At 41.9% G+C, this 12,593-nt stretch overlaps 1 protein-coding gene across 1 annotated transcript in view; it reads right to left on the reverse strand.

Moving 5' to 3' along the window:
- Positions 1-12,272, reverse strand: part of LOC124777203 (glutathione S-transferase 1-like) — a 47,374-nt gene extending 35,102 nt beyond the window's left edge. Inside the window, exons 1-2 of the mRNA XM_047252518.1 lie at positions 12,235-12,272; positions 190-352 (exon numbers count right to left, since the gene is read on the reverse strand). Coding sequence (XP_047108474.1) covers positions 190-333 — 144 coding nt within the window. The 5' untranslated portion in view covers positions 334-352; positions 12,235-12,272. The remainder of the gene's footprint in view (positions 1-189; positions 353-12,234) is intronic.
- Positions 12,273-12,593: the final 321 nt, after the last annotated feature.

Genomic DNA, 12,593 nt, shown 5'->3' on the forward strand with positions numbered 1-12,593 from the left:
CGGTCTACGGTTATATTCAGGAATTCTGCAGAAAACCGACATTAAGAATGTTGGTGTTTAATTTTGTAGGTTTCAGACTTTCCGCTGGCCGAGAACAGCTAACGTTGGTCAGTGGCTTTGTTTGACAACACCCGCTGCGGTGGGTGGTTGTGACTATAAGGTACCTTTGCTCTCTACCAAATGAATTACCTTGATGTATTCGGGTTTCTTGCACTCCCCTCTCAAAGGGTAGGTCCTCTTCAGGTCCACGTCCAGTCCCACCGCCTCGGCTACCATCCTGGCCGCTCGTGCTGGTGGGCTGAGGTCGTTCCCATAGACCGTTATGGTCGGCATGGTGTCTCGCTGGAATATCCTGGAAAACGAAACGAAATCATACAAGCTTTTGTCGTTCTAGTAACATTTTAATGATGGAAAGGTAAAAGAATTTACACTGTTTACATACGGTACTGATTATTCACAAACACTAACAACGGTAGTAAGGTATGAGAACGAAGTCTTTCGCGACGGCAAGTTGTATAAGACATTTTCAGACTTCTTGAGCGTCAGTTCAGGTTAAAACCTCAAGCTTTCGACGTTTGTCTCCAATGTTGTCGTCAGGAGCAAGTGACTGTGAAAACTGCCGCTGTGGCGGTGTTACATTCATGAGCCATGACGTTATTACCACCTGCTTAATAGCTTGTAACGAAATACATAACTGATTCTGCGTATCACGGGTCCTACAGTTTTTTGTTAGGTTTTTTTAGTTATGTGGCACTAGATGCCTACGCACAGGTCATGTAATTCGCGTAAAAAACGGGCCGCTGATATGTGTACTCAGTGGTAGCGTCCGATAGCGACACAGATGGGTTCCGCAGGATTTACACCGGGCGAAATTGGCTGCCAAAGCATCAACGTGAGTTCAGTATAGTGCTCCTCAAACCACTATTCTGACATCGAGGCACGGACAATTATACCACCGACTGATGTCATCGCCGTCGGGGAAGTATGAAGGGCTGCAGGTGGTACCCAGTTGTCGTGTGTCTTCGATTACTACCACATGTCCCACGCAAGGGCAGGAGAATGTCTTCCATGGCGTAATACTGCTCCCACCAGCTTACGACCATGGCGCGCTGCATGTTTCTAGCCACCGTTCAAGTCGATGATGGCGTTTGTGGAGACGACCAGCGACCTAATGGAGTGAAATCGTGATTCACGTCTCCACTGATCGACGGTCCAATCCCGATGGTCACGTGCCCATTGCAATGTAACTGATGATATCGTTGTGTCAACATTAGAACACTTGTGATCTGCTGCGAAGCTCCAAGTTCGACAATGTGCTATGAACGGTGTGCTCCGAAACTCTTATGCGCGCACCAGCATTGTGCTCTTTCGACAGAGATGCCTCAGATAACCATCTACCCTACTTTACAGAGCGCAGAAGCCTCAGAACCCCACGTTCTGTGAATAGTCGTGGACATCCAACCATTTAGCGCCTAGCGGCAGTCCCACTGTCCTTCTACCTCTTTTTTCTGCTCTCGACAGTAGCAGGTGAAACTGGAACATTTTCGTTGTTTTTGAGATACCGGTTCGGAGGCTTTGTGCAATAATAATATGTCCTTTGACGAAGTCCTTCTCTCAGTGGATTTCCCCATTTGCAGCCCATATCTTCTCTAGGGTGGTCTTCACTCGTCTCTGCTGCCCTTACACGTTTTTCACAGTGCGTCACGTGCCCGAAACGCCACCAGGCTGCACCCAGTCTCGCGGTAGGCACTGGTCACAGTGTTTCGACTTATCAGGTATATATCTCATAGACGGCTTCTGATTGGTCGGTAATTACGTAATACTGTCGCTGCCGTCGTGGCGTCAGCATTGCGACGAATATCTGTCTCTCTTCTCTGCATCGAGAGCTCGCTTCCATTCATCGCTAAAATTATATCCGCTGTCACGTTTGAAGATCTTCTCACACATTCTTATTTCTGTATTCTCTTTAATCACATAATCCCAGTGTGTAGGAGCCTGGGACAAAACTTTTGTTTCGTCAACCAGTATTTTGTGTTTATTTGTGAGTCTTTGCCCAGCAACTGCGAATTTCTCAAGTTCCAGATTTTTATTATACCGTTAATATTCTTCAGAGCGGCCGGAAACGGTGCGGATGGACTGACAATGTAATTTCTTCCGCATTCGCAAGGAGTCTTTTAAATCCCAGGGATCCTGAGGGCGAGACTGTCCTTAACAGGAATTATCATTTTCTCTATATTCTTAGGAAGTTGTAAAATAGATCTTATACATCTTTCTGGAGAAACTCGCAGTACTGGCTTACAAACACGAAACACCGTTTGACGAAATAAAATTTTTGTCCCCGGCTCCGACATATTGGGATTCTGTAACAAAAGAGGCTGTAGAAATAAAGTGTGAGAACATCTTCCACCGTGAGAGCGACTGAATCTTAACGGTGCGTCGAACCGAGCTCTTGATGCAGAGAAGGGGAAGAGATATTCGTCGCATTGTTTACACTACGAAGGGAACAGTGGCACTACCAGCGCAGACGTTGACGACAACAGTGACAGTAATATTGAGGATATTCAGCCCAGTTGTCAATCGTGTCACTACTGCCACAACATGTTTCGGGAAAACATTATCCCATTGTCAGCTCGATTTTAGGTTGTGACAAGGCCTATGGTATAAGTAAAATTTTTAGTACTTGAGAATGCGATAATATTGTCCCGAAACATGTTGTGGCAACAATTACACGATTGACAACTGGACAGAATATCTTCCATATTGCTTCAACAAAAATTGTATGATGACTTTGCATCAGTTATCTGCGACAGCATTACGTAATTACAGACCCATCAGAAGCTGCCGCGGATAACTGATGTTAACTCACCATACAACTGTTATTCAAGCAATATTGAAGATTTTCAGCCCAGTTGTCAATCGTGTAACTATTGACACAACTTGTTTCGGGACGAAATCATCCACACTACCACAGCAGCAGTTTTGACAAATCAGTAGCTCCTGACGTAGACGATGTGCTTCAGAAAGTTGCAACTGACTCTAAATAATAAAAAGTGTGAAATCACTCACATGAATTCTAAAAGGAATACGTCAGATTTCGGCAAAACAAATTCCACAAATCGAAAGGCTGTCAATTCAACTAAATGCCTAAGGACAACAATTACGAACAAGATTTTGTTTTTCGGACCTCTGCGACTGTTCTGCAAGACGTTCACGGCAAGCAAAACCTTCACAGTCATATACTTTTATTGACCGAAATCTTTCACGCCACCGGCCGCGGTGGCCGTGCGGTTCTGGCGCTGCAGTCCGGAACCGCGGGACTGCTACGGTCGCAGGTTCGAATCCTGCCTCGGCCATGGATGTGTGTGTGATGTCCTTAGGTTAGTTAGGTTTAAGTAGTTCTAAGTTCTAGGGGACTTATGACCTAAGATGTTGAGTCCTATAGTGCTCAGAGCCATTTGAACCATTTTTTCTTTCACGCCAGATACATTACAACGGTTTCGGGGTCTTACCCCCATCATCAGGTGTATCTGAAATCTGAAGTAAGACGACAGTTGTAGCCTACTCCTTTAATCAATTAAGAAATTTTAAGTAATTAAAGATGTAACATTTAAAAACTGAACAATCATATAAAAATATTAAAAAAATATCCTGCCTAGCGTTTTAGGACGTCATGTCCTTGCCCAAATAACTAGAAGGCAAAGATCTACCGTAGGTGGACCGTCAAATAACATCCAAATTGTGGGTGCAAAGAACCCCAACTTTATAACGCGGTCTGGGAAACTGCCTCTTGTCTTAAAATTACCGCGGGTATGCACGCAATCTATAAAAAGAAAGCCACCATAGGACACCAGGTGGAAGTCACGCGATAGGCCAATATTAAAATAAGTCTGACCCCTGCGTTGCAGAAAGCGCAAAGCAGTTTACAACCTGATATGATGAACCACAAGAAAACTCCTACTTACGAGACCACCACTTATCGAACGCCGATAAGCGCACCTGTGTGACCTTTGCGGCTACTGCGGACTGAGCAGTAACGCTGCGGGCCGTATTCGTTGTAAACACCGTGAATGGGAAGCATAACACGTAGATGCTAAGTAAAAAGATAATCCAAAGACCGATATACATAAAAAAACTAATTTCATTTAATAGCAGAACACTCCAAACACAAAAAATGACAGGTTATGAACCAGTGAAATTAAAAACATTTCTAAGATTAAAAGATGTATTCGTTGTAAACACCGTGAATGGGAAGCATAACACGCAGATGCTAAGTAAAAAGATAATCCAAAGACCGATATACATAAAAAAACTGATTTTCATTTAACAGCAGAAGACTCCAAACACAAAAAATGACAGGTTATGAACCAGTGAAATTAAAAACATTTCTAAGATTAAGAGATGTTAAATATTTTAAGACGTTCGAAAATTTTAAAAAACGAAAATATGTTTTTACGATAACTGACTGTATGATGTTATTGCAATAAAAGAGATACAAAAAGCAGATTAACGGGCCGTGGGAGGGCTATGAAATAGGTGCAGAGAATACAGTAAGCTACCTTCGAAACTGACTACTCAAAACATTGTAAAAGTTTTTCACGAGATGTTTGTGCTTGAGCCGAACTTACTCGTTAGGAGCAGTCTCAGGATGGCTAAATCTATTTTAAACTCTAGAACTCTTCCAGAACGTTTGCAGTGAAGCTCTTATTATAGACGTGAAATATGGGATGATCCTCCTCAATACGAACAATTTAAACTGCAACGATGGCGTAGATAATGTTTGCGGAAGACGAGCCAAAGGCAGTGGATTCGCAGAACACATAGAAAATAGAACAGATCGACTAAAAAGACTGTTTACACTACGCTTGAGCGTACTCTGTTAGAGTAGGTGGTGTTTTATGGGATCCTAACCAGATATGATTGACGGAGGACATCGGAAAAGTTCAAAAACGGGCAGCTCGTTTTGTACTATCGCGAAATAGGGGATATGATACGCGAGTTGGGGTGGGAGTTATGAAAACAAAGACTTTTTTGATGCGTCGAGATCTTTTCGTGAAATTTCAATCTCCAATTTCCTCCTCCGAAAGCGAAAATATTTTGTTGGCGCTCACCTTATTGCTTGCTCAATCGATAGACTGAACTGTGTCTACAGGCGGCCGGTGTGGCCGAGCGGTTCTAGGCGCTTCAGTCTGGAACCGTGCGACCGCTACTGTCGCAGGTTCGAGTCCTGCTTCGGGCATGGATGTGTGTGATGTCCTTAGGTTAGTTAGGTTTAAGTAATTCTAAGTTTACTGTTTACTCAAAGTATAGTTGAACTGTGCCTAGAATCGGGATAGGCTACAACCCTATCTCACTTCCTACTCTATTACTTCCAGCCTTTCTTGCCCATCGACTCTTATAACTTCAGGCCTTCTCATGTACCGTCGACACTCTCTATTTTAACCTGCCCTACTTCTGAAATTCCCAACAGTGTTTTTCAGTCAACACTGCCACTAAGCCGGCCGTTGTGGCCATGCGGTTCTAGGCGCTTCAGTCTGGAACCACGCGACCGCTACGGTCGCAGGTTCGAATCCTGCCTCGGGCATGGATGTGTGTGATGTCCTTAGGTTAGTTAGGTTTAAGTTGTTCTAAGTTCTAGGGGACTGATGACCTCAGAAGTTAAGTCCCATAGTGCTCAGAGCCATTTGAACCATTTGAACTGCCACTAAACTGCAGTATTCAAATTAACGGCGTATAATTCTCTTACGTGTTCAAGTGGTTCAAATGGCTCTGAGCACTAAGGGACTTAACATCAATGGTCATCGGTCCCCTAGAACTTAGAACTACTTAAACCTAACTAACCTAAGGACATCACACAACACTCAGTCATCACGAGGCAGAGACATCTTATGTGTTCATACAAAGAATTGCATGAGAGGCAGTGGGTGCTTTAAAATGAACAGAACGTTGGTGGGTGAGCCTCCTTGCTTGAAGGACCACGAGACTTCATTTATCGGGCGACCTATGAATGACGTTGCGAGATGAAGGCAATCAGACGTAGATATTGCCGCGTAACTATTAATTCTTGTATTATGCTTAGAGGGTGATTTTTAACCATGCCTTAATGTACAGAAGAATCAACGAAGCGCGTCCGAGCACTCCATTATTAACTCTAAAGAAGTAGGGTCTTAAGTAAAGTACGCAGAAGACATCACGGAAGTGATGTTTGTTCAAAGTGAGCAGCCATGTGAGTGCCGAAATACTATCATCACAGAAAGGAACGACTGCAGAAGCACGCATATACGCGGACCATACTCACGATCAACAGTAACCCGTTTTCTTCAACGATGATTTGGCTTAGCGAAACACTAAAGAACAATACGAGTGCATGCACTTGTTATGTTGATTCTCACCAGTAACGACTCAATTGCCTTTCATAGGTTGTGTTCAAAATGACGACCTGCAACTGCTATGCACACATCCATTCTGGTATGGAACGACTGCTGCATACGTGCTAGCATTTCAGCTGTGATGTCCGACCAGGTAGCAGTAGTATGACGTTGCATAGCGTTTGAGCTGATGGTTCACTACCCCACACCATTCGTTTACAGTTCACGGACACTGAAGTTCCACCTGAAAGTTCCACCTGACGAAGCCAATAGCGGATGATCAACAAATAGTGCAAGTTTCTGCGGCCTCATCTGGGCATGATTGGTAAATGTGGTTTCAATACCAAATAAGATACACGATACATCTGGAGCCTCATGCATTTATGACCATGTACATAAGTTAATACGATTGTTATATTCGTTTCCATGTAGCTCTTGATGGATAGAGATGTGATAGTGATGGACTCTATGTCGATGGTGAATGCGTAGGGCACTTGCGTGACTCATGCCACTTCCTCGAGCGATTGCGAGTTAGCTAACGTGCGGATCAGCTACAACAGTTGTAATAACAACAATTTCCGCCTCTTCTGCCGAAACGTCTTTTTTTGCCTTTTGTTACGTTGTCTAGGTGTTACACTACCACTTTCACGTAACTGTTTGGAGCGTTTGATAATAATTGTCGCGGTAGTTGATGTCTATTGTGATATCTTGCCGCATACACCGTACAAGAACGAACTGCGTCCTTCCTACACTCACCATACACCGCTGCATTGGTAAATTCCATCGTCTGCTCACGACCTACTACTCGGACAGTCACACACTCACTAACTAACTAGCAAGTTACAATTTACACAAGCAACACACAACACACGGTAAGCAAACATAACAATATCGTACTTAGCAGCGACGCATGTTGGGTGGCAAAAACAAGTGTCGGTGTGGAAGCTTTTCAAAATTCAAACTCTCGTAAATAGGTGGTTAGTGTTTAACGTCCCGTCGACAACGAGGTCATTAGAGATGGAGCCCAAGCTCGGGTTAGGGAAGGATTGGAAAGGAAATCGGCCGTGCCTTTTCAAAGGAACCATCCCGGCATTTGCCTGAAACGATTTAGGGAAATCACGGAAAACCTAAATCAGGATGGTTGGAGACGGGATTGAACCGTCGTCCTCCCGAATGCGAGTCTAGTGGGCTAACCACTGCGCCACCTCGCACGGTAAACTCTCGTAAATGACTCGCACTATAAAAAAAAGTAATTTTGGTTTGTTAAAGTCCATAGGCAACGTTACAATTAAAAAATTGTATGTTTGCACAAAAAATTCACTTTCTAGGTATTATTACAATCTGTTGATTGGCTAACAACACGAGCCTCTTACTACAAACCTCTTCTGTGAAAACCGCGCATCATTAGTTCCTTTCATTTCCTCATTGTCTGGGGTGCTACTTTTAGGCGATTCACCCTGTATACTTTCAAACGAGTCTCGTTAACAGGGAGCATTTTTTAGTACACCATGAAATGCAGATAGTTTCTCGCAGCACATAACTGAAATATACTTTAGATAAAATGATGGAAATTAGTGTTGTTTCGAGGATGTGCTAATCTTTCATGGTTCGAACGATGGAGAGAGTGTGTATGAGAGAGAGAGACAGAGAGAAAGAGAAAGAGAGACCATCTGTGACAGACGAAAGTATTGGCGTCTGTTGAGATTATGGAGGACTCGATGGATAGAACATTGTCGACTAGAGTGACACCGGCGGTCGACTGAGAAAACCTAAACAGCGCCAGCGGTTTTTTTAAATGGGTGGCATCGATGTAGAAATAAAAACGACACATTATTTGATATCGTGATGTATCAATTAATTATTGTTAGTTATTTTCTTGCTTTTTGGAACGAGAAGGAAGAGTGTTGTTGCCTTCTGGAATGATAATGAAAATGATCTGTTAGATTATGGACACTGAATAGAGTTTAGTTGTCAGATTTCAAGGAGGAGAGTCCATTGAGCATTTAAAAACTGAAATATTAAAATAAAATATAGGCAAACAGCTCTTTATTTTCACTAATCACATTGCAGACTGTTTGCTTTTTTGTAACAATTGACTTACAACTTTTAGGTTAAAAAATCAGTATGTGAGATTTTTGCTGGTGCGTACGAAACCTGCTGTGAATCGACCCCAATTGCGCTCACATGGGACGGGGTATATGTTTATTTTCAGAAAGAAAAGCAGTTCCATATCTATCCACCGGGTAGGTAAACTGAAAAAATATTACAAAGGAGTAATTCACATTGTCGCAGTTGGTGTAATATTTGTAATATTTTTCCCGCATGATTGCAACAACGAGATAGTGTGCTAGATGGATGATTTTGTTTAGACATATCCTTTCATTTATTTATTTCTATGTAGTAATCCTAGCCTCCCAGCTGGTAACGCGGGAAGTGCAACAAAATTTGGTCAAAGAATGGCGCTCTATATTTTAATCTGGTATTTACAGATTGCAGATTATCACACTACAAAGCCATCCCTGCAATTGTGAAAACTAAATACCTTCTATGTAGTGAAATCCTGGTCTTAGCTTTCCCTCATATTACAATAGAAAATCTTCTTTTTTACTTCGAGCACTGGTTTTGGCTCAGTATCCTGGAGATCGAATTTAATTATACTGTACTTAAAATTTTCGTTCATCTCATGATCTGTGTGATAGTAATACGAAAGTGGATATACATACGAAACTATTCACGACTCTAAAACAAGACCGAAATGGTTAATGACTTTTTCATTTACTAAACACAGTAAGAATACAAGTAAATTATTTCAAGAATGAAACGTCCTGGCAGATCTTATAAGAATGTTGTATAAAAGAACTTCTCAGATTAACATGAAAAAAATTCTTGGCTTTCTAAGTCCTACAACACTGCAAGAGTGAATTTCGGTTTACTTACAAACTTTGCTCATCAAAATGTTTGGGCATCCGTTCCTTTGTTATCTTAGTTATTCCTGTTGTGTTCCATTGTTAATACATATAAGTGCAATTAAGCAAAATATTTTTAAATGTTGAAGCTATTCAAGAATCATAATAATTTGAACGCCAAGTCTAAGATACCTCAAATAAATGATAAGTCTGTATCAGCCGTTCTTGAACACGGATAACGCGACGGCATCATGACATAAGAGAACGAATCACCAAAGCTCAATTACACAAGTTATCTCCACGCAAACCAACTGCAGAGAGAAATATGTGAACACAGATAACGAAAACATTTCAAATAACAAAAGATTCGTATAATGTGACAACGTCGTACGTGGACGTACAATAAATGGTCCAAACGGATGAGCAGTAACAGAATCGTAATATTTTTTGTAGATTAAAGTAAGCAGACCCGCTTGGGCAGTAACCATCTCAGAAGAGAAACTTAAAAATGTGATATGATCATTTCTGAAAGTCTCGCTGTATCATACTTTTGATTTTTGCCTTAATTTTCAGCTACTCGTTTATAAGAGAGTAAGGTGTTGGATCAGATAAGAGGCTTGTTTTTTTTGGTTTCCCCGAAGAAGCACTTCAGGCGGGTGCCTGAGTGATTCCATCAAAAGAAGTTCGATGAGAGTTCTTCTTCACACTTCTCTCTCTATACGTCCTGTTTTCTGAATTCTGTGTTGCTAAATGACTCTCGCTGTCTAGTTTCGCCTCATACTTCGACCCAAGTAATCGCTATTAAAAGGTTATCAACAGTTTGCGCAGCAAATTATCTACAATTCTGTAACCATAATGGCCGGCCGGTGCGGCCGAGCGGTTCTAGACGCTTCAGTCTGGAACCGCGCGACCGCTACGGTCGCCGGTTCGAATCCTGCCTCCGGCATGGATGTGTGTGATGTCCTTAGAAGAGTTAGGTTTAAGTACTTCTAAGTTCTAGGGGACTGATGACTCAGATGTTAAGTCCCATAGTGCTCAGAGCCATTTGAACCATTTTTGTAACCATAATGTGAAAATACCTTAAAAGGAGTACCGTAACAGTTACACGAAGAGCTGAAATAATATTTGCATACGAACGCACTTGCGTTCTGGAATCTACACTGACATTCGTATTCCTTGTGCCTTATTTATTTTAGAAACCAATAAACCGAATTAAACATAATCAATTCAGTACTTCTGCATTTGTTAAAGTTGTCATACTTCCTGCACTCGTAAACTCATCATTTACTTACGAAAACAAGAACTGTAGAGATTACATCGCTTCTGACGGACCATAGACGCTAATGTCATGTGAAATTGGAATATTGTCATTTTCGAATTCATTACTTCCTTTTCTATCAGTCTGTGCATCGTTCCGATGATTTAATCGATTGTTACTAGTCAACACAGATTACACTTATCCTTACTCGTAAAGTAAGTGTGTCATTCGTGAATAACGTTGAGACATTTGTTTAGTGATGTAGGTATTCTTTCTTGCGTGATTCGAAAACTTAACCCACATTATTATTTGTTTTCACAGTGCCTTTATGAATTACCCGCAGCAAGAATATGTGCAGAATGTAAATAATCTTATGCCTGTTTTCAGCTCTCCATTGAATAATTTGAGATTCCGGAACTGCAGTTGTGAAATACAGAAACGCCACAACGTGGTGCTAAGCGGTCTCCTATGCGGGTGGTTTGCTGCTGCCTTCCCTCGATGTATTGTGAATTATATCGCGTACACTGGTTTATGAAACACTGATGAGTGTTTGTGCACTGTATTGTTCGCACTAATACGGATGATATTGGAACCGAAGGAGGGAGAAAGTGCTTGGGCATACCATATTCCTCTACCGTAAAGCCAAGAGGCTACCGCATTTGATAGATAGATAATTGTTAACAGTATTGGATACCAGTACGCAAAGGACATTGGAGCTGGGGGAGTGGGGGTGGAGAGGGGGTTAAAATTTAATTAAATTGAATATGGTGGGATGTAGTTGGTGGTTACTAACTGTGCTCTGTCTCTCATTTCACGTCGCCAAACTCCATGTCTCGAAATGATTACCTACGGGTCAAGGCTCGTAACATTACTGTATGTTAGTTACCACCATTATGGACGTGGGTTATCCTACATAGCCAACTAATATACAAGGGCTGCTCGGAAAGTAAGGTCCGATTGGGAGCGAAATGGAAACCACATTGAAAATCCGATGAAGCTTTGCACAGATTTGATGGACAGTGTCTCTATTATGTCCGTCGATCGCGTCACGTCTCTCTTTTCAGTTCTGAGAGAACAGTGTGCACGTAAAGGTATCTAGAACAATAATATCTCACGCCAAGTATGACGGGCTGGCGACAAATTTCGACACATGTCATGCAGTCCACATAACGTAACTATCATACATTTCCTTCTTCATGACAGGTCTCGGCCGCACTAGGCGGGGGTAATGAAGTTCCTGCAGTGTTTTCGTTGGGATGGGCTTATCTTCCTGTCATATTCATCTCTGCTCGCAAGAGCCGCTAGCTAAGAAGGAAAAATTTGGCACAGACAAAGAGATGTAGAGAACTGGCAGAAATCACAGGCGGCTGCCTTCTATGACGAGGATACCGGAAAGCTGGTACCGTTGCCTAAGTGGTTTCAATTACGCGACCGATCGGACCTGACTTTCCGAATAGCGCTCACATAAAATAATTCGACTTTCTAGTTCAGTTTCTCGTATTAACTTATTTCTACCGCATATTGATGAACACTAAGATAATAATCACATCGCAGATATTTTGAATATGCTCAGACATATTTGTTCCTGAAACTTGACAAAAAATTTACATATGCCTCTTATGTTCATATGCACTGAAGAAAGTGATAACGATGAGTTGTATTCATTACAATACCAAAAAATAGGTTGATATGCAGATGTACTTACGTGTTGTCTAATGCAAGAAAAGCATTGTAAAACTGTACGCAAAGGGATTCTCATCGGCTTATATAATTGCACAAGTTCAGAGAGTCAGAGATAAGATAGCTGCTGTCAGCATGACACAACCAAACGGAAAGACGATGGACTTGGTGACTTGCAAGTAGATAAAGCGAAAACAACGCCTTTCATCACTTCCTGACCGTGACCAAGAAACAGAAAGCACTGCAGCGAAAATAAAGCCGTAACCAATTAAACAGCACCGTACGTGAGTTTTGCCAGTGCAGGAGTTAATAACATCCGCTATCATTGTTCTGAATAAAGTTTTTAATGTATAAAAATCAATCTACGAATGACCATAAATATAT

Source organism: Schistocerca piceifrons, chromosome 2 (assembly GCF_021461385.2).
Source record: "Schistocerca piceifrons isolate TAMUIC-IGC-003096 chromosome 2, iqSchPice1.1, whole genome shotgun sequence".
Taxonomy (NCBI): Eukaryota; Metazoa; Arthropoda; class Insecta; order Orthoptera; family Acrididae; genus Schistocerca; species Schistocerca piceifrons.